Raw genomic sequence first — 19,892 nt, 5'->3', positions numbered from 1 at the left:
TCAGAATGTTTCTCAATTTAAATTTCATCAAAAACTGCAGCTCACGATTTGATCTCCACAAACCACAAAGTTTGTATAAGGTGAAACCGGTCGTAACGAATAAATAAACACAGTAGAAACTACACAAAAGTATTTTCTTTATTCTATATCCGAAATATACCTGCAAACCATAGATGAGAAAATCTTAACAATAATAAAAACACATGATGAAAAAAGAAAATGGTTCAGATACGTTGACGATGGCCTGTACATATCACAAAACAATGGTATAAGAATAGATCAAATAACATTAAATTAACAAAATGAATCAAAAACTGATTATCAGTATAGAGGAAGAAAACAACTCGAAAATCAACTACCTGGACATAACTATCGGATATAACCTCAACAAAATACAATTTCAAATGGCAATATACAGAAAACCTACACAAACAAACTCCACCATACCCGCAAGTTAAAATCCCACCTAACATCACACAAAATGGCTGCCTATAACGCATTCATATACAGAATGTTAAGAATACCATTTAGCAATGAAGCCCGGAACAAGGAAAGGAAAATCATATACCAAATAGCGAACGAGAACGGATACATCCAAAAGACAATAAATGAATTAGAAAATAGAATGAAACAAAAAATACAGAGCAAGGATCAAATTATTCCAACAGATAAAACAACACAACGATGGACAGCATTCACAAACGCAGGTCACCAAACCAAAAAAACTAACAAATATTTTCAAACCCCTGAACATCGACATCACATACAAGCCAAACACGAAAATAACACAAAAATAAACAGCTATGAAAAAGAAGATGACAAAAACCTAAACGGGGTGTACACCATACAATGCTCGGACTGCAACTGGTCCCAAGGTACGACAAGCACAAAAAGGCGTACATGAACCCAATAATATATAAATCAAACCTCGCAACACTCGCCATACAAAACAAACATAACTTTCCCTCAGCAGAGAACATAAAACTCATAAAACAAGTCAATAAAAGAAACCGTATGGACATCTGAGAAAACTTAAAACATCCATAAATTTAACAGTCATAATTCACTTATCGAGGAACAAATACAAATTGTTGAGTTATGGTCAAGGTAACATATTTTTTGGTAATTTGAAACATCTATTTTAATTTGTACAATAATACGCAACTAGATAAAATTGAACAGACAATGAAATCATAACTGATGGATTATTTTATTACATTTGTATTATTGCATTCATTTTGACTTATTCATGGCCCTCTTTATAATATGCAATGAAATTGCATTTTTTCATCGGTATTCAAGGAAAACTACAAATGTGCTATATGGCTGAATTCAAATTTAATGCAGAACCCAAAAACGAATCGGAAAATCGAGGTTACCATATAAAAAAATTGGCGTCGGTGTCGCCCTAATAGATGACGCCTATTGCTGGATCTCTTCGCAAATAAGAAAACCCTTTGACATTGGATGCTGGAAATGATTAGAAAAAATTGTGACTTTCTGAAGACGATAGAATTCACAGACGAATGTAGTTTTTCTCGGGACAAGATTATTAATTTTCATAATTACCACATATGGGCTGATGAAAACCCTCACGCTATTGTCGAAACTAACCATCAACAACAGTTTTCTCTTAACGTGTGGCTCGGAGTTATTGGGGATGATTTAATTGGGCCTCATTTGCTACCTCCTCGATTTAATGGTGAGGCATACGTTCAATTTTTAAGAGAAGTGCATCCAGTACTGCTGGAGGAAATTCCTTTGGGCGTCAGAAGGGATATGTTTTTCATGCATGATGGGGTTCCCGCCCAGAACTGGCCCGCTCGATCCCCGGATCTCAATCCTCTCGATTTCTCTATTTGGGGCCATTTACAGCATTTGATTGAATATTTGAATATTTGAGCGAATACATGGCTCAATGCGCCGACGTCTAGACGCATGCGTAATGTCTGAAGGTAGACATATTGAACATTTACAATGATTTCTACATGTTGTGTGTTTTGTTATTGATAAATTAGTTTTGTTTATTACCCTTCAATCGTTTAATGCAGGTACTAACTACAAAATAACAATAAATCCAGTTCGCATTTATGACGATGTATCTCTGTAGTTGTTCATAAAATAATTTTTTGCTGCAAACTGGTTTATTTTGGGCAAAAACCCAAGAGACATTTTTTGTTTAGAATGAAACAGGCTATAAATAAATTTATAAATGGTAAACAAATAATAAGACAAAAATTACATTGGAAATAAATTTTAGGGGTTGCGTTTTCCACCTCTTACAACCATGGGGTAAACCAAATAAATTTCTGGCCGAGTGTCCTTTTGGTAGTGCAAAACGTCAGGTTAATTTCAATATTGTAACTTTTTCAGTGCTTGTGAAAAAAATTGTTATACAAATTTTATGTACCCCCTTTAAGTTAAGAGGCTGTATCTTAACAAGGGATGCTCCAATGAAGTTTCTTTATATGAAAAATCCTATCTTTTTTTCGATGAGGAATCACCTCCTTAAATGTTTTACACTTATTCAGTTACACCCTGTAGATATACATATACATATAACAGAATAATTAGTGACTGGATTAACTATAAATAAACTATAATAAAGGTTGACATATAACAAAGAGTTTTTTTTTTTGTAACAGCCCAGCTATTGACTGCAACCTCACGAATTGAACCAATTCATATACATATCAGGGTGTTTGGTAGCTGGGTGCAAACCTTTGAAGGGGTGATACACTAGCCCATGTAGAACATATTCATACAAACATTTTTATTTTCTAGCGCGTTTTTTATTTTTAAGGGAAATTTTACGATTTTTAGTACAAAAACCCAAAATTGGTCAATTAAATGCTAATAACTTCGAATCTTAACAGAAATGTCCGGTTTTTAAAATTTATTTTAGTAGTCTTATGTGTCCCCAATCGTACTAAAGTAGTTTGAAGCACCATTGTGTCCAAAAAAGTTATGTACAGAGCATTTAAACTTTACAAAAAAAGAAAGAAAATAAAAAATCTGACCTTAGATGCCAATTAAAAAAATAAATAAAATACATACAGGTGTTCAGACACCTTTAAAAACATGCTTAGTTATTGCTCTTTCGTTTGAGGTATCATTTACCTAGCTAAATCTTGAACTTTTTTAATTACGGTACCTGAACCAGTTAAAGGTCGCAAATATGGATTTTTGTGGAATTAAAGAAAAAAATGTTTTGTACTGTAAAAATTTATTGTTGGTGTTCAAAATGTCCTCCACCATTGCGTATACACTTTCTACAACGATTTCGTACTTCAGTTGTGGTTACTTTCATTTGCATTTCCTGTTTCATAATTTCAAAAGCTGCCTCTATTCGCTGAAGTAATTCTTCTCTCGTGGTGATTTCTGTTGTGTATACGAGTTCTTTCACCCGACCCCACACAAAAAAATCCAACGGAGGGGATCCAGGGGATGAGTCCGTCTCTCCCGATCCAGTTGCCAGGAAAACAGCGGTTCAGGTGTTCGCGGACGCTTACAGCCCAATGTGCTGGGCATCCATCTTGCTGAAATGTGATCGGCCTGTCCGTGTCCAATATTGGCACTTCGGCATCATAGAGTAACATTGGCAAGTCGTTTATCATGAATTCGAGGTAATTTTCCATATCGAAAAGTTTAAAATCTCTCGCTACAACTCTGATGCTGGTGGTAGGATCCGCTTCGAAGGCTGCTAGAATTTGCTCCTCAACATTGACATTATGTCTTCCTGGATTTACTGCAGGTTCAGCATGATGAATACCAGATTCAGACAGCCTACGATATGTGTTGGAAAACACGCGGACGTTAGGTACCTACCCTGCAATAAAATAACTCATTTTCAACGTCTTTTGAAGGTGAAAATGGCAAAATTTAACTACCGCTACAATTAGAAATTTATTTACTTGCGGTTCGGGTAACGTTCTTGGTACAAACGTCGTGCCAGAGATGCGTTACCATCAGCTCTGCCATACATAAAAATGATATCGGCTTGTTCATGACTCGTAAACTCAGCCATGGCAGCACACACAACAAAAAGTTCGATAGTCCAAAATAAACAACACCTGCAGAAGCGAAAGGCTACAACTGAACACGGTGAATTACAAAAATGGGGAACACAAAACCAACGTCTACTCGCAACTCGAAAGGGCAAAGCAGTGACTAGAGAACTTGTTTGGCCAACCAAACCGACCCGGCGAGGAGTCCAAGATGATAACTCAACTCAGGTACCTAAAAATTGATAAACTCAAAAGCAAGTTTATGGCCCTAGCATAAGGTCTAAATCATAACAACAGAATGCATTCCAATTAATGACTAGCTTCAGGTCAAATTCTTTGTTGTAAAATGCCACCGATACCGGCCTTTGTTCAGTTTTCTCTTCTTTCAAGTTGGGCTAAGTTTCTTATTATTCCATGTAAGTCTAAAAATAATATCGCATATTGCTTTAGGATTTTCGTTTAAAGGTTTTTGAGCTGAATTTCATTTAAATTACTTTTTTTTTATTTTTCAAATATCCATATTTACGACCTTTAACTGGTTCAGGTATCCTAATTAAAAAAGTTTAAGACTTAGCTAGGTAAATGATACCTCAAACGAAAGAGCAATAACTAAGCATGTTTTTAAAGGTGTCTGAACACCTGTATGTATTTTATTTATTTTTTTAATTGGCATTAAAGGTCAGATTTTTTATTTTCTTTCTTTTTTTGTAAAGTTTAAATGCTGTGTACATAACTTTTTTGGACACAATGGTGCTTCAAACTACTTTAGTACGATTGGGGACACATAAGACTACTAAAATAAATTTAAAAAACCGGACATTTCTGTTAAGATTCGAAGTTATCAGCATTTAATTGACCAATTTTGGGTTTTTGTACTAAAAATCGTAAAAGTTCCCTTAAAAATAAAAAACGCGCTAGAAAATAAAAATGTTTGTATGAATATGTTCTACATGGGGTAGTGTATCACCCCCTTAAAGGTTTGCACCCAGCTATATATATATACCGGGTGTCCCACATTTTATGTGACAGGCAATATCTGGTTTGTTGAAGGAGATACACAAAAATGTTTCATACAAAAGTTTTAGGAGTTCATGAGAGCTATATTTTGATATAATTTTTAAATAAACAGGGTGTTTGGTGTAGGTGTTACAGACCAAAATTCCATTTTTTAAAATAGAACGCCCTGTATATCATTACATATTCAGATGCTACGTTAAATTCTGATATCATTTCATGTTTGGTTTTTGAAATTCGGTTACGGCGTTGTTGAGTTATTGCTTAAAATGTAAAGTCTTGAGAACGACTATTATTTTTAAAAATATCTCATACAATTATTCTCTCTGCATCAGATCACATGAAAATTAGTCAAAATTTTGGGTGTTTGAAGTAATGGTTTCAATTTTGAGTTGTGGAATTCAGTCAGGAATCATTTTGAATATGAAACAATTGCGAAATTGAAAGAGGTGTATTCGAAAACAAATCTTTAATTAATAACAATGTAAATAATATAACTTGATAAATCATTTCATAAGAATGGTAGGTACCTAAAAATAAGTCATAAAAATTGTTCAAAGTGATGCCCATTAGATATTATACAGGCTTCGAAACGTCGAATCACTTCTCTCGTACAAGTCGCTCTTATAATATCAGGCGTAATATCACTGCACGCTAGTCGAATTTTCATTTTCAGATCATCCACATTCAAAGGGGGAGTAGTGAAAATAATATCTTTTAAATAACCCCATAGGAAAAAATCAAGCGGTGATAAATCTGGGGAACAAGCCGGCCACCGAATTGGACCCTTATTACCAATCCATCTATTTGGGTATGTTCTGTCCAGATATTCAGTAACAACCTGTGAATTATGAGGAGGAGCACCATCTTGTTGCCACCAAATTCCTTGTCGTTCTGCTATGGGAATATCTTCCATCAACTGGATCAAATCATTTTCTAGAAAATGTAAATATCGCAATCCACTGAGATTTTCATTGAAAAGTAAGGTCCTATGATGCGGCCATTAAACAATCCACACCATACATTAATACCCCAAGTAGTTTGAAAATTACTTTCGCGGACCCAGTGGGGATTTTCTTGAGACAACTCCATTATTGTGGAATCGCGATTCATCGCTCCACAAAATTTGACTGAATATGTTAGGACTTTCATGTAATATTACCTGAATACAAGCAATGAATTCAAGTCGTCGTTCAAAGTCCGTGGGTTTCAAACCTTGTACCAACTGAATTTTGAATGGGTGGTATTTATTTTCTTTCAGAATTCTCTGTACATTAGATTTACTCACACCGACTTCTTCTGCAAGAGTACGGATAGAAACATGTGGATGAATAATAATATAAGCCAACATATTGATCTCTAAATCTTCAGTTCTAACAGATCTCGTATGATGACGATGCTTTATAGTAGAAGGACATGACCCAGTTCGCAATTTTTCTACAACTCTCGAAAAAGTCATTCGTGACGGAATGGGTCTGTCTGGAAAACGTTCTTGGTATAGACGTTGTGCTTGACGGCAGTTTTTCTGACATTCCCCAAAAATTAATAACATATCAATGCAATCACTTGGACTAAACGCGAAAGGCATACTGGAGTTTTCGCACAAAGAACACAGTTACTGTTTTGCAAAGAATCACTGAATCGAACTGACAAGTAGATACAATTTAACAACATTTGTTACTATGGCATCAACAAGCATAAGCTACTTGATGAAATTGTGCAATATAAAGCAATTCACCCTCAAGTTAGTCAAATTCTCAAGAATTTCAATATTATATTCAACTGATATCGATATCGTATCGTAGAGGTGAGAATAATGGTTTGTATTCAGTAGTAGTCTAGTTCAATTTAATAAAAGATATAGACTGGATTCGTGTACGAGCAAATAAGTTTTTTTGAAACTTCATATTTAAGGAAAAGTGCAATAACTCAACAACGCCGTAACCGAATTTCAAAAACCAAACATGAAATGATATCAGAATTTAACGTAGCATCTGAATATGTAATGATATACAGGGCTATTTAAAAAAATGGAATTTTGGTCTGTAGCACCTACACCAAACACCCTGTATATTTAAAAATTATATCAAAATATAGCTCTCATGAACTCCTAAAACTTTTGTATGAAACATTTTTGTGTATCTCCTTCAACAAACCAGATATTGCCTGTCACATAAAATGTGGGACACCCGGTATATATATTTTGATTTTCATGGAATTATTTTTCATTAACCTTTTTGAGTATATTCAAATTCTTCAAGTGAAAAGAAGGATCGGAAATCTGTAGAATGTGGTTCTTCATTATTTCGACCAAGTTAATTATCATAAATATGTTTCGGTATCTTCTCCTGATTCAATCAAGTTATCCCACAGCCTCTTCTGGAGTAACGATTTCTTTCCAGAACAATCTAGCTCTCTCTCCTCCAATTCTTGCTTCAATTCAGCAACTTTCAAGTCCACTAGGCGCACTTTCCGTGAACACATTTTGTCTTTTATTGTCTATTTTCCACAAAACTGAATACGTCCACTTATTTTGTCCGAAACACTTATTTATTTTCCCAAGTGTATTTTTCGCAAGAAAGTTTTATAGTCAATTTCACCGTAATCTAAAGATCCAAGCGCTCACAAATTTATTTCAAAAATCCACTTCTGATCACTAATTGTAACGAATTAAAGAATTAACTGTCTTAAACAAATTTATTTTTAACAATATTTCACTATCACAACTAATTTATATACAACACTCATCAACTACCGCTTAAGTTATCTTCACGGTTAGAATTCTTTCTTTAAATGCACGATTGACTTTCTAGGTACAGACTGTCATCTCGGGACGAGAAGCCGGCATATATATTGGCAACGACCGTGCTAGATTTCTCTAGTTATTTCGGTAGTGGCCTAGACTGTTCGCGGCGCCTTGTCGAGATCATTCCTTTCGCGATGAGTCATATGTTTGGTGTCTGAGATAACGGTCAGGGCCGGCTTCAGATTCATTGCAATAGATTAACAAAATTGCTCTGAAGGTCAATATCCAAATTCGCATTATTTACTGATCTGTAAGCCTGAAAAGTTGAAAAAACCTTAGGAAATCGTTAATTTTTATAAACAAATGCCTGTTTAAAAATCTGTTTTTCTGTTAATCAGCTGCCGCCCCCATACGGACGACAACTCTCAGAAGTTGGGAAACTTGTGCGAGCTAAGGACTAACGAGGTCTTACCTTTTAACGTGTGATTCCTAACACGGTTGCAGAATCATTCCAGCTTCAACCAGATAAATTCTCTCGAGAAAAATATCTGGTCGAGGCGGGAATCGAACACACGACCTTCCGATCGTGAGTCGGACGCACTACCACCGCGACCAATTCCACAACAACAAATTAACAATGACTCAAAAATATATGCAAGATGACATTTGAAAGATAATTTAATTATCTACAAAAATAACCTGAATGTTTATTTTTGTATCTCTAATAGTTTGAAAGTTATATAAGCATTGAAGTTAACGAATGAATCAGCTGCTGAAACTTTTGCAGCACGTGTATTTTTAAAATTTAATAAATAGTAACTTTCAAAAAAAAAATAAAGCTAAGTTAAGAATTTTTTATAACAAATTATTAAGTTAATAAACAATGAAATTATAAATAAATTTTTTTTTGTTACTTTGTAGAGAACTGATAATTCAAACAGTAGATATATAAAAAAGACGATTATAAACAATTAAATATTATTATTAAGAAAAATTAAAAAAAAATCATAATTGACAGTTCTCTTGAAGTTGTAAAAGTTTTTTTTAAAGATAAAATTATTTGTTTCAGTTTATAACTGCCTTTAATTGACATAAGGACGATAAAATATTGATAAATAAAAACTTTTTTTACAACATTATTGTGTTTTTCCTTTTTTGTTTACTTTAAAAAATATTATAAACAAAGTATTAAAATTTTCAGAACTTTTATCATGCAATCTTCTTTTGTATGTATCTAAGAAAGGCTCCACGAAGCGAAAAAATTTTACGGTAATTATTTAAATATTTATTTCACTTTGAACGATGAAGGAAGTTTTAGAAAATTTTGTTAATTAACAATTGTCTAGGTTATTGAAAAATTAACTTTAATGAAAAATTCCAACAGGATTCAGTTCTCTATGGTGTTTAGATTATATCATAAATTTTTAAAATTATTCTATTTACTTAAGTACCTTAAAAAAATTATTTTCAAATTATGTACTCGTTTAGAGGCCGTGCGGGCAACCTAAAAATGGCGCGCGGATGTCTATTTTCAGCGTTAAATTAAAATTATAAATAATGGAGGTACCGTTTCGGGAATCGGAACTGTTTTTAGTAAATTTCCTCCTCTTCAAGGATCTTTTTTTCAAAATTCAAAAATATTCATAGTTTACGAACTATAAACAACAAAACCGAACTCTGCTTTTTAGGGTCTTTAATTGTTTATAACTTTTAGAATTTTCATGAACCAATTCTCTTTTTTTTACAATGATCTAGACAATATTCCGGATCGAATGAGCCTAACCACTTAATTTTATTAAAAGTATGTCCATTTAACACGAATCTAAACTTAAAGTCCAGACTATTACCAGTTTTTCTATCTCTATCTATATTATTTTTCTAATTGCGTAATTTATGAAATTTTTCATTCTAGCGAACGTATTGAATGTCTAACTAATGAAAAATGTAAAAAATACCAATTGGTTGAATGATATATGTTTTATAAGGGTGGTACTATTTCAAATGGGTCACACTGTATTTATATTCTTTTTTTCAGGGTGTTTTATCGAAGAATATCATATATCCAGTTGTATACATTCTAGGATCTACGAAACATACATTCCCTTGTGGCAGTTGCGCTAGAAATATTTTGGCACGAAAATATTTGGACACTATATACAGTATTTCAATGAGAATAGGAATTGATATGACAATGAAATATTTAATGATACCTGCCGTTCAGAGTTTTTTTTCAATTTTTGATACTATTGATATAATTTCATTGGAATCGTTGGATGAGGTAACTAGTTGGATGAATAAAAATTTGTACACCACTGACATTCTGTGTTTTAGGTATCATTTGTTCAACAAACCCCTTCATCCAGTAAGCAATGTGTATCCCAAAAAATTTCATTTGTATCCCCAAGTTGTGTACCACTTCAGAGGTCTAACGTGGCATTCAAAGAACGGGGACCAGCCAATTGTGGACAGTTACATGATAAAGAAACTGTTTTGTCTACAATACTCCAAGAGCTGAGAGAAGTTTTCACTCCTGAACTAGCATACACGGCCTACTTACCATTCATTAAGCTCTTAGGATATACTTCTTTGGAAGTTTCGCTGAAAAATCATGATAAAATTCGTTCACTATGCCAAAAATATGAAGAAAGTATTGGCTTATCTATTCATAAATCAATGCCCGAACTAAGATTATCAGACTTAACAGAAGATGTAGTTGAAAAATCAAATAGTATCGGCAGTAATGTGTCTCTTACGGGAAATAGAATTGATGTACAAAATGAACTCGTAGACACTTCAAATATTGAGTTACTGGAACTACTCAGTAACCAAATGGATAATAATGTAAGACACCTTCGTGGAAACTGGTTGGAATATTGGGAAAATGAGATAGGACGATTAGATTCGAACAATTCGTTAAATTTTAAACAAATTAAACTACAAACATTCGTGGGTCACAGTCAAAGCGTCAAATGTTTACACAAATTAGATAATGAGAACAGCTTCATATCTGGAAGCAGAGACAAGACAATAAAACTTTGGTCTCTCAGAAATCAAGGTGATGGCTTTTGTACCTCAAACTGCCAATGGACTTACAATTCTCATAAAAAATCTATTTTATCTATGACGTTCATAGAGAGTATACGATTGGTAGCTTCATGTGATAGTGTGGTACATATTTGGGATCCTTTCATGGGATCTAACTTGGGAAATCTGGACTCTTCAAAATTTTCTTCCGTGAATACTTTGAAAAGTATGCCTGCACCATCTGCTATAATTTTTGCTGCAACTTCTGATGGCACCTTAAAAATCCTTGATACACGTATGCTGCAATATGTACAAGAATTGAAAGTGAGTATGGTATTGATTTTTTTTCAAATAACCTTCTACTGCTGAGATAGTCATGAGGAATGACATATTTATTTAAAACTATCCACTTCGAAACATTTATTAGGAAGCCGCAATTGATTTCATCGCGGCTCTACTGCATGTATTAAAATAATGTTAAATATTACTCTGACAGAAATCAAAACAATTGTGAATACTGTATCGAAGAGAGATATATACCTATGAGAAATTAAAATCTCAAAATATTCATCTCTCCCAACTTACTTATACAGTAGGTTCTGATAAATGCCTACCGGAAAACCAGTACTTTTTCATAAGTGCCTGTCAGGTATAATTCAATTTCCAGCGTGGTATTAACCCGGGAAGTAGTTGTATCTCTTCTCGAAACAGTCTTCAGACTTTTTTGACCCAATGTGTGTGTATTAACGGCACTGTATGTAGATTATATTATGAAGTGATATGTGAAAACATTGATAAATTATTTCAATATTGAAAATTTACCGTTCACATGCTTCTTTAATGTTCGAAAAATTAGCAGGCATCAATTACTGTAAACATTTGTATCTCTCAACAGAGTATCCTTTCACCTATCATGTTTCTATTTAGTGCTAATGAAAATGATTCGTTTCATTTTAATAAAACTTCCATAGCTGTTCGATAATCTGTATCTGTATAGTGGGGAGGGTGAGTTTGAGCCCACAGCACTTAGGCTACATGTGACCCATTGTACACCCTCCCGAGGAGTTGTCCTCCTAGCTCATCGTCCATCCTATCATTTCCAGGAAGGTGGACAGGTCACTGGGGGACATTTCCTTTATATCGGGTGGCAGGTGTAGGCCAAGACTCGCCGAACACACACTCTCTTATTGACGATAACTCCGGGCACTCGCATAGGACATGCCTGACAGTTTTATCTTCCTGTTCACACATCCTGCATAGAGGTGTGTCCACTAGCCCCATATTATGGAGGTGTTTCCTTAGTTGACAGTGGCCAATCATAAATCCTACTGTTAAGCGTAGATTTTTCCTGGTCATCTCCAGATATTTCTTCGGCGCCAACTTCCCAAGGTCGCCCAAGGTGATCCTGGCAAGATTGCATCCTTTGATCCCATCCCATCTCTTTAGGGATTGAGCATGGGTACCACATTTGGCTAGTTCCGCAATTGTCTAAGTCATCAGGCCGTAGGTGCCACTGAGACCTAAAATTCTTAGTCTAGCCGCTTCCTTGGCTAGAGAGTCGGAAATGCGATTACCTTTACTCCTGTCGTGCCCTTTAACCCACCTCATCAGTATAATGTTATTATCTACCGAGGCTTTGGCTAAATCTTGGTGACACTCTAGTACTAGCCTTGTTCGATAATATTCAGGGAAGTACCTACAGAAGTTCTATTTACTTTAGAATTTTTCCCAATAAAGTATCTCACATAATATCAATATATGTAGAATCAATAAATAAATGACTCATCAGCTTATCACCATATATCACAAAGATTGAGGTATTTCACATATTTTGTTTATGTAACAGTATTCAACATATTCACGTACATTCCTACATCAGAGGATTATCGGAGAGGATAAGCAGAATTCGTTCCAAGTACAATATCAGAACCTGCTTTAGATCCGGTAACACTATCCGTAGCTGCCTCACAAAAACCAGGCCACCAAACGCGGACTGCGATTCCAAGAATTGCATTTACCGGATACCCTGTGAGTGCGGAAACTCCTATATTGGTGAAACTAAGAGGCCATTGAATGTTCGCATTGCCGAGCACAAGAAACACACACAGCGAAACCAGCAAATCAGGAATAGAAGACCATGTTTGGACCCATCAACACAACATCGAGTGGTCCCAAGCTGAGATCTTACACAGAGAGGAACATTGGTTTAGGAGAAAATTCAAGGAAGCCGCATACATGTTATCCAAAAACGTATTCAGCCAAGCCAGCGTAGAAATACGCAACATATGGATACCCATCATCAAGCGAAAAATGGCCAACTACCGCCAAACGGTCATCTCCCACTGAACCAGTGTGAAGCGGAAAAAATGGAAAGCGGGGATAAGTGAAAGTACTCGAACGACCCATAAATAGTCATCTCTCGGAGGAATCAGTCCGAAGATGATTGTGGATACTAACAATCGAAACGTCGTAAACTAACTTGGCTTGAAATCTCTTAATTTTTTATTTTTATCTTTATTTTCATTTTGTATTTCTTTATTTTTATTTTTTGTTCAATTGATTTATTTTTACTTGTATTTTATTTCAGTATTATTTCATTTCAGGTTTTTTGATTAATTTAATTGTTATTTACAGCTATTCATTTTTAATTCTTCTTTTTTAGTTGTTTCATGAATTTCAAATAAATTTATATATTAGACAATGAAAGTCCGAACTAGTGAATTTCATCATGAAATATTGTCAATCACCTTCAAACAAATATTCAAAAATATTCAAATATTGTACATGTTTTAGGTGTTTCATGAGTAACGATACTGATATTTAACATATAATATATTATAAATACGTGTAATTACTGTTATTATATTAAAATTTCAACACGTCTAATGAAATTATTCAGTGTTTTGTATGATGGAATTGGCCGATACTTGATGAAAATCCATAACTAAACGTATTCAAAAACACTTTATCGTGAGATTTTCACGCCAAAACGCCATTGCAAGGTGAAACACGTGTTGCGTTTTTGTAGAATCGTTTAGTAAAAATCTCACGATACATTGTTTTCTGAATACGTTATTCAGTGTTTTGATTATGCCTAAGAATTATATCATATATTGCAAATGGGATGTGCGCTCATTGCATCCATATGGGTCACCGGGACCACATGACATTTACCAAGCAATGCTACGAAAAAAACCAAAACTTCAGTTTTGAAACTCTGTGTAATCCTCAGAGGAAGTCTGAATTTGGGATACATGGAGACTAATTAGGGCCACCTTCATATTAAAACCTGGGATAATTAGAAAGAACTTGGTGGTACATATAATAATAATAATAATAATGACTGGTCTTTATTTTACGTGGCGGAGTTTAGCAAGGTGCTTTTCTTCCACTCAGCCACGTTTGAAAAAAAAGAAACATTAAAAAAAATGGCAATTTCAGGACAATGGTAAAATGAAATACAAATGTTCGTGTTTGGATCACTGTTGACGACCAATTCAGTTTTAAGTTTACTTTGAATAGCGGCAGTAATGAATTTTTCAAAGATTCACTGAATGAATTATACATTGTTACAGCATGATACGTGAAGGATCGTTCATAGATAGTGCTGTTATGATTCAGAATGTCAAAATTAGTGTTAAATCTAAGGTTTGTTGAGTGTATCTGATGTCTGGGAAGAATTTTATTTACCAAATAAGTGGATTGTTGTTTTTTTATCAGTTTGTGAATGAAACAGGTGAAATGCAATTCTCTTCTGTTTTGCATTTTTAACCAATTCAATTGATTGATTGAAGGGGTCACACGATCTCTGTAATTCAAGCTGAATACTAGTCTAATGCAAGCGTTCTGTACTTTCTGAATTCTTGCAGAAGTTATGGAATCGATACAAGGGCCATAGCCGACATCGCAATAATTAAACATATATAGAATCAGTACGTCTGAAAGGGTGATTTTGAGAGACCTACCAAGATAGTGTCTGTTTGAATACAAATGTTTCAGAGTACCGTACGACCTTTGAATGAGAGTATTAACTTGATGAACAAATCTGAGGTTGTAGTATATATGAAGTCCTAAACATTTTATTTTGTCAGTCAATTCCACAGAATGCCTATCATACATATCGATATTATCTGTGGCCCTTTCACGATCTTTGGCTTTTCAAAAATTATTAAAGATGATTTACTAGGATCAACGTTTAAACAGTGTTGCTGCGAATTTTTTTTATATCATTATTCAGCGATATATCGTGATCAATAAACTGATTTACTTTATCGACTAGTACAAGTTAGTGTCATCTGCAGCGGAGCGAGAGTTGAACCTTGTGGGGGTCCATGACATACACTCATATTATCAGACTGACAACCCTTTATCATTTTTAAAATGAACTAATAAAGTGACATGCCTCCATATTGAAATAAAATAAATCAAGTTTATTGCACATCATATTGTGAATTGGCCGATACTTGATGAAAATCTATATAAAAAAAGAACTAATCAATAAAGTTTATTGTATGATTTTCACTATAAAGGGTTTTACAAAAACCGCGATACGTGTTTCGCTATACAATAGATTCTTCAAGCATAACTGAGAGTTACTTCTAAATTACAATCCTAATGGCAAATTATTCAATTCAGTTTTATCATTCATGAGATGTTGAGAGTTTTTGCATGTGTTTATTTCCATACTCTCTAACAGGTTAAGTTTCAAACCTTTTTTCTGGAAATGGAGGGGTTTGTATTCATGGTTGAACTCATGTCCCTCTGAGATTAAATGACTGGCATATGTGGAGTTTATTTTTCCGTTCTGAAAACTATATTTGTGTTCCTTTATGCGGGTTTTGAACGTTCTTCCAGTTTGACCTATATAAAACATCGGACATGACCCACACGATAATTTATACACTCCTGATTTTTCTGAAACTGAACTTTTATCTTTGTTATTTTTAATGTGCATGCCCAAGTTGTTGTTGGTTTTGAAAGTAGTATTTACACCTTTGCTGTGCAGAAAATCTGAAATATTTGTAGTGGGTTGGCCTAAGTAGGTTAAGGTTCTATACCTTTAATCCTCTTCTCTTCGAATTGGGTAAACTTCTTTCAAAGCTTGACTGTATAACTTTTTTGATAATAAAGAATGTATCAGACCACTATCATAATCATTGTTGACGGCTATTTGCTTTATTATATTCAGTTCTTTATTGAAATTCGCTTCTGACAAGGGTACATTCATCAGTCTGTGCATCATACTGTTGAAAGCTGCTACCTTATGCTGATATGGGTGAGTGGACGAATTATGAATTTTTCAATTTATCGTAAACCGGCACATACAGATATTATCAGCTATAATATCCCAAGGACATTGATAACTAACGAAATAATTTTATCACAGTTTTCGAAAGCACGTTATTTGGTAACATCCCGACGCCGAAGGCGGAGGGATGTTACCTAAAATAACGTGCTTGAGGAAGTTGTGATAAAATTATGAGTTATTTATCAATGTTCGAGGGATATTCGGTGAGAAAATTTTTTGCAATTCGAACAAAATTATTTATTGAACACACAGTTATTAAAAGAACAATTCGTATAATGATATTCCGTTGATCTTGCTGTATTTGCCTCGGTTACTGCATAGGTGTTTCCACGCATACTATTGATTATTTGGTTATGATGTTCCTGATCAATATTCAAATAAGGTTTTATGGAATTTCCATTATTGTGCCCAGTAATTTCCAACAATTGCTGTTCTTGAACTCCACTCTTAGCTAGTTGACTGACTGCAGTTGCTCTATTAGAGTGATTGGTTATTTTCCTCTGTTTCGTATCCAAGCCAATTGCTTCAGCAGAAGATTTCGTCCATCCGTTGATTATATTTCTACCCAGAGGCATATTGTCATACCAGTTATCGCTTCCTGTCTTCCAGTGACGATTTGGCCTTAAAAATAGTCTATTTGTCTTGATATTTGTGCCTCGTTTTGATAATAATTTAATGAATAATCTGACAGGACAAGCATTGTTATCACTATTTTGAACTAACCATTTGCTAGAGGCGCAGTTCTTTGAACCCCCTTGGCAGGTTTTACTGAAAATTGGATTATATTCTATCCTATTAGTTGGAGATCCATTGTTGTCCTTTTCGATATGAAAATAATCAACTAAGCAAGCAGCACCTTCACCACCTCTCCAAGCCAATTCCACCGCTGCTATGTGATAAAATTTACGTAGGAGTCCTATAGGGGTATTTTCATCCCAATAGTTTATAATTTTACTCATTTCATTTGAAGTTAATGGTACTGAGCTTGTTTTGCGTTTAGTGGGATCTGTTTGTAAATTTCTTCGTGCTGCGTCGCGTGCATTCCGCGCTTGTTTGAATGCAACACTTTTAAAGGGGTCTAGCATGATATTATACTCCTTGTAATACTTTTCTTGTAATAATTTGCTTGTTATATTCCATACGGTTTTAACAGTAGCCTCCTTAAACTCTGTGCTATCCTTTTTTCTCATATTAATCGCCCAATCCTTGAGTATTAATGCAAGCTCTTCGAGAGTACGATTTCCATCCAATTCATATTTTCTGGCGTCACAAAACTCCATAAATATTTTCCAAGTGTATTTTTTACTATTGACAGTATTTTTTGGTGTATTTTCTTCAATGATTTTGTCAATTGCCGCATCATTTTGAACACCAAAGCGAGGAAGTGACATTTTCGAAATAAATTGAATTACTGAAATGTCAAACAACTTTATTGTGTTGGTTGCTTAGCAATGTCATGACATAAGTGATAACTACCCGTGAAAACTATCCATGGGTAGTTATCAGTGTAATGATGGTTTCATTGGTTATTTCGACACACATGACTAGAAATAGACAAATTTGATAGGATAATTTTTTTGGCAAAACATTTTCAGTGTAATGATGGTTTCATTGGTTATTTCGACACACATGACTAGAAATAGACAAATTTGATAGGATAATTTTCATTCATAATTGTTTTACGCTGCCTAATAGACCTCAAGCGGTTCCAGTGTGCCTAATATAAATAGAACTGTCACTATTGTTAGAGTGGTAATTTGAAGCGACACCACGAAACAACTAATCAGCAATATAAACTTTCCTCTTGGCAGTAGATTCGTAAAGAAAAACTTCAATCTTAGTTCTCACAAAAAAAGCACGAAAATACTAGTTTGTTGCATAAGCGAACAAGAAAAATCCACAGAAGCAGCGCTACGTGTGTGCTGGACGCTTAATAAACAGCAGGAACCATTTTCAGATTCTGAGGTGGTGAAAAAATGTATGTTAGAAGTACTTACGGCACTTAAGACGGAAAAAAGATGTCGCTGCATTTCAAAGTATTCCATTATCAGCGAGAAGTAATACACGAAAAACGGAAATTTTTGCTGCTGATATTAAAAACACTTCTTGAATTTCTGTAAAAGGCACCTTGCTATGCCATAGCACTTGATGAATCATGTGACATTGTTGATGATGAACAAATGCCTATTTTCGTAAGATTTATTGATATTGAATGTCAGATTTTTAGGAAAGAGTTGCTATCAATATTGCCGTTGAAAGGTTACACTCAAGAAGAAGATTTATTCAAGGTCATTGATACATTTATTACTAAATCTAACATTAGTTAGATTTAGTAACGATTGGCAAAGAAAAAGGTGTAGTAAAGATAATCAGGGATAAACACTCAGGTCTAATATCGTATCAGTGCATAATTCACCAGGCAGCCCTTTGAGGAAAACTTAGTGCTACACTGAAAGAAGTGATGGACAGCTTGGTCAAGTTGATTAATATTGTGAAATCTCATTCTGCCCTTCAGCACCGACATTTCAAGGAGTTTCTTTCTGACAGCGTATTCTTATTTAACTTCAACACGACAAAATGTTCGTTAGCTAAGTAAAGGTCAAGTTATTGAAAGTTTCTGGCTGATAAAAGGAGAAGTGACCTCCGTCTTGCAATACTTAGCTACGGAGGGATCCAGAAAGCACAAACAAGCGTAATATGCTGGCCGTGACTTTTTTAAAAGATATTCTGAAATATTCAAATGCGCTCAACACAGAATCACAAGGAAATGGAGAATTAATATGTGATGTGATACAAAACGTGTCTGCTTTTCGTCGCAAGCTGGATATCTTTGAAAAAGATATTGCAAGACAAGAATTCATTCATATTCCGACAATTCGTTAATATAAAAAGAACTCTAAAGAAGACATTGCAGTGTTTGTAAAATTTCTGGCCGATCTTAGGAATGAATTTGCTACAAGATTCCGCAAGACTTTGCAGAGATGGGCAAGCTATCTCCGCTTCTTGAATCGTCATTTGAAGTTGATGTAGCAGCAGAATGGACAGATGTGGCTGCCAAAGGCATCGCTTCAAATGGGCGTACCAAATCCTTTTGGTACGCCTATGTTCCAAAACCGTTTCAAAAGATATGGCTTGCAAACAAGTATCGTTTTTTTACGTTCGCTGTGTGGACTGTTTTTTATTAATGTGAAATGAATTTATTGTGCAAATGATGAATATCTCAAATTGACTATGAAAATTCTTTATTTTTCAAAACACTAAATTTACTGACTGGAGAATAATAAAAACCAATTAGAAAGGTTATTCTTGGCTTGAAGGTACCAAATATTTGGTGATAGCTTGAAATTAGCGTGATTGGCGGCAAAACTTAGGATTTGAATGATATATATTAGTACGACAGTTGAGACAGACACTCGCCTGATGGTTCTGCAGATCCCGGTCTCCCAGCAAACTCCAACAGCCGTTGAAACAGCGAAAAAAACTATTTGCGTATTCATGTAACCTCCTGCATTACATGGGTTCCGATGCATTTGACATACTTGTCTCCAGATAAACTGGGGACATTCTCATACAAAGACCTTGTGGATACGATGAAACTTCATTACAACCCAGATCTACTCAAAATTGATGAAAATTTCAGATTCCTACAGAAAAAGCAGCATGAAGGAAACAACGTTCAAGACTACTTATAACCTTTTTTGTGACTATTTGAAGAACGCGTATCGAAAAAAAAAGGGTTTTTGGTTTACAGGATCAAACCCGTCAGAGTAGATTATTAGAGCTGGTAGATCTA

At 34.6% G+C, this 19,892-nt stretch overlaps 1 protein-coding gene across 2 annotated transcripts in view; it reads left to right on the top strand.

The window, feature by feature from the left end:
• Positions 1–19,892, top strand: part of Wdr81 (WD repeat domain 81) — a 92,439-nt gene that overhangs the window by 53,955 nt on the left and 18,592 nt on the right. For both annotated transcript variants that reach the window (XM_074184622.1, XM_074184623.1), the window contains exons 6-7: positions 9,803–10,045; positions 10,099–11,115. In XM_074184622.1, the coding sequence (XP_074040723.1) occupies positions 9,803–10,045; positions 10,099–11,115 (1,260 nt within the window). The remainder of the gene's footprint in view (positions 1–9,802; positions 10,046–10,098; positions 11,116–19,892) is intronic.

The sequence above is a fragment of the Leptinotarsa decemlineata genome, unplaced genomic scaffold, assembly GCF_025532065.1.
Source record: "Leptinotarsa decemlineata unplaced genomic scaffold, Ldec_3_MD MMD2_tig00026358_RagTag_RagTag, whole genome shotgun sequence".
Lineage (NCBI taxonomy): Eukaryota > Metazoa > Arthropoda > Insecta > Coleoptera > Chrysomelidae > Leptinotarsa > Leptinotarsa decemlineata.
Note: the sequence above shows the minus strand (reverse complement) of the source record. Positions and strands in the feature narration are given on the sequence as shown.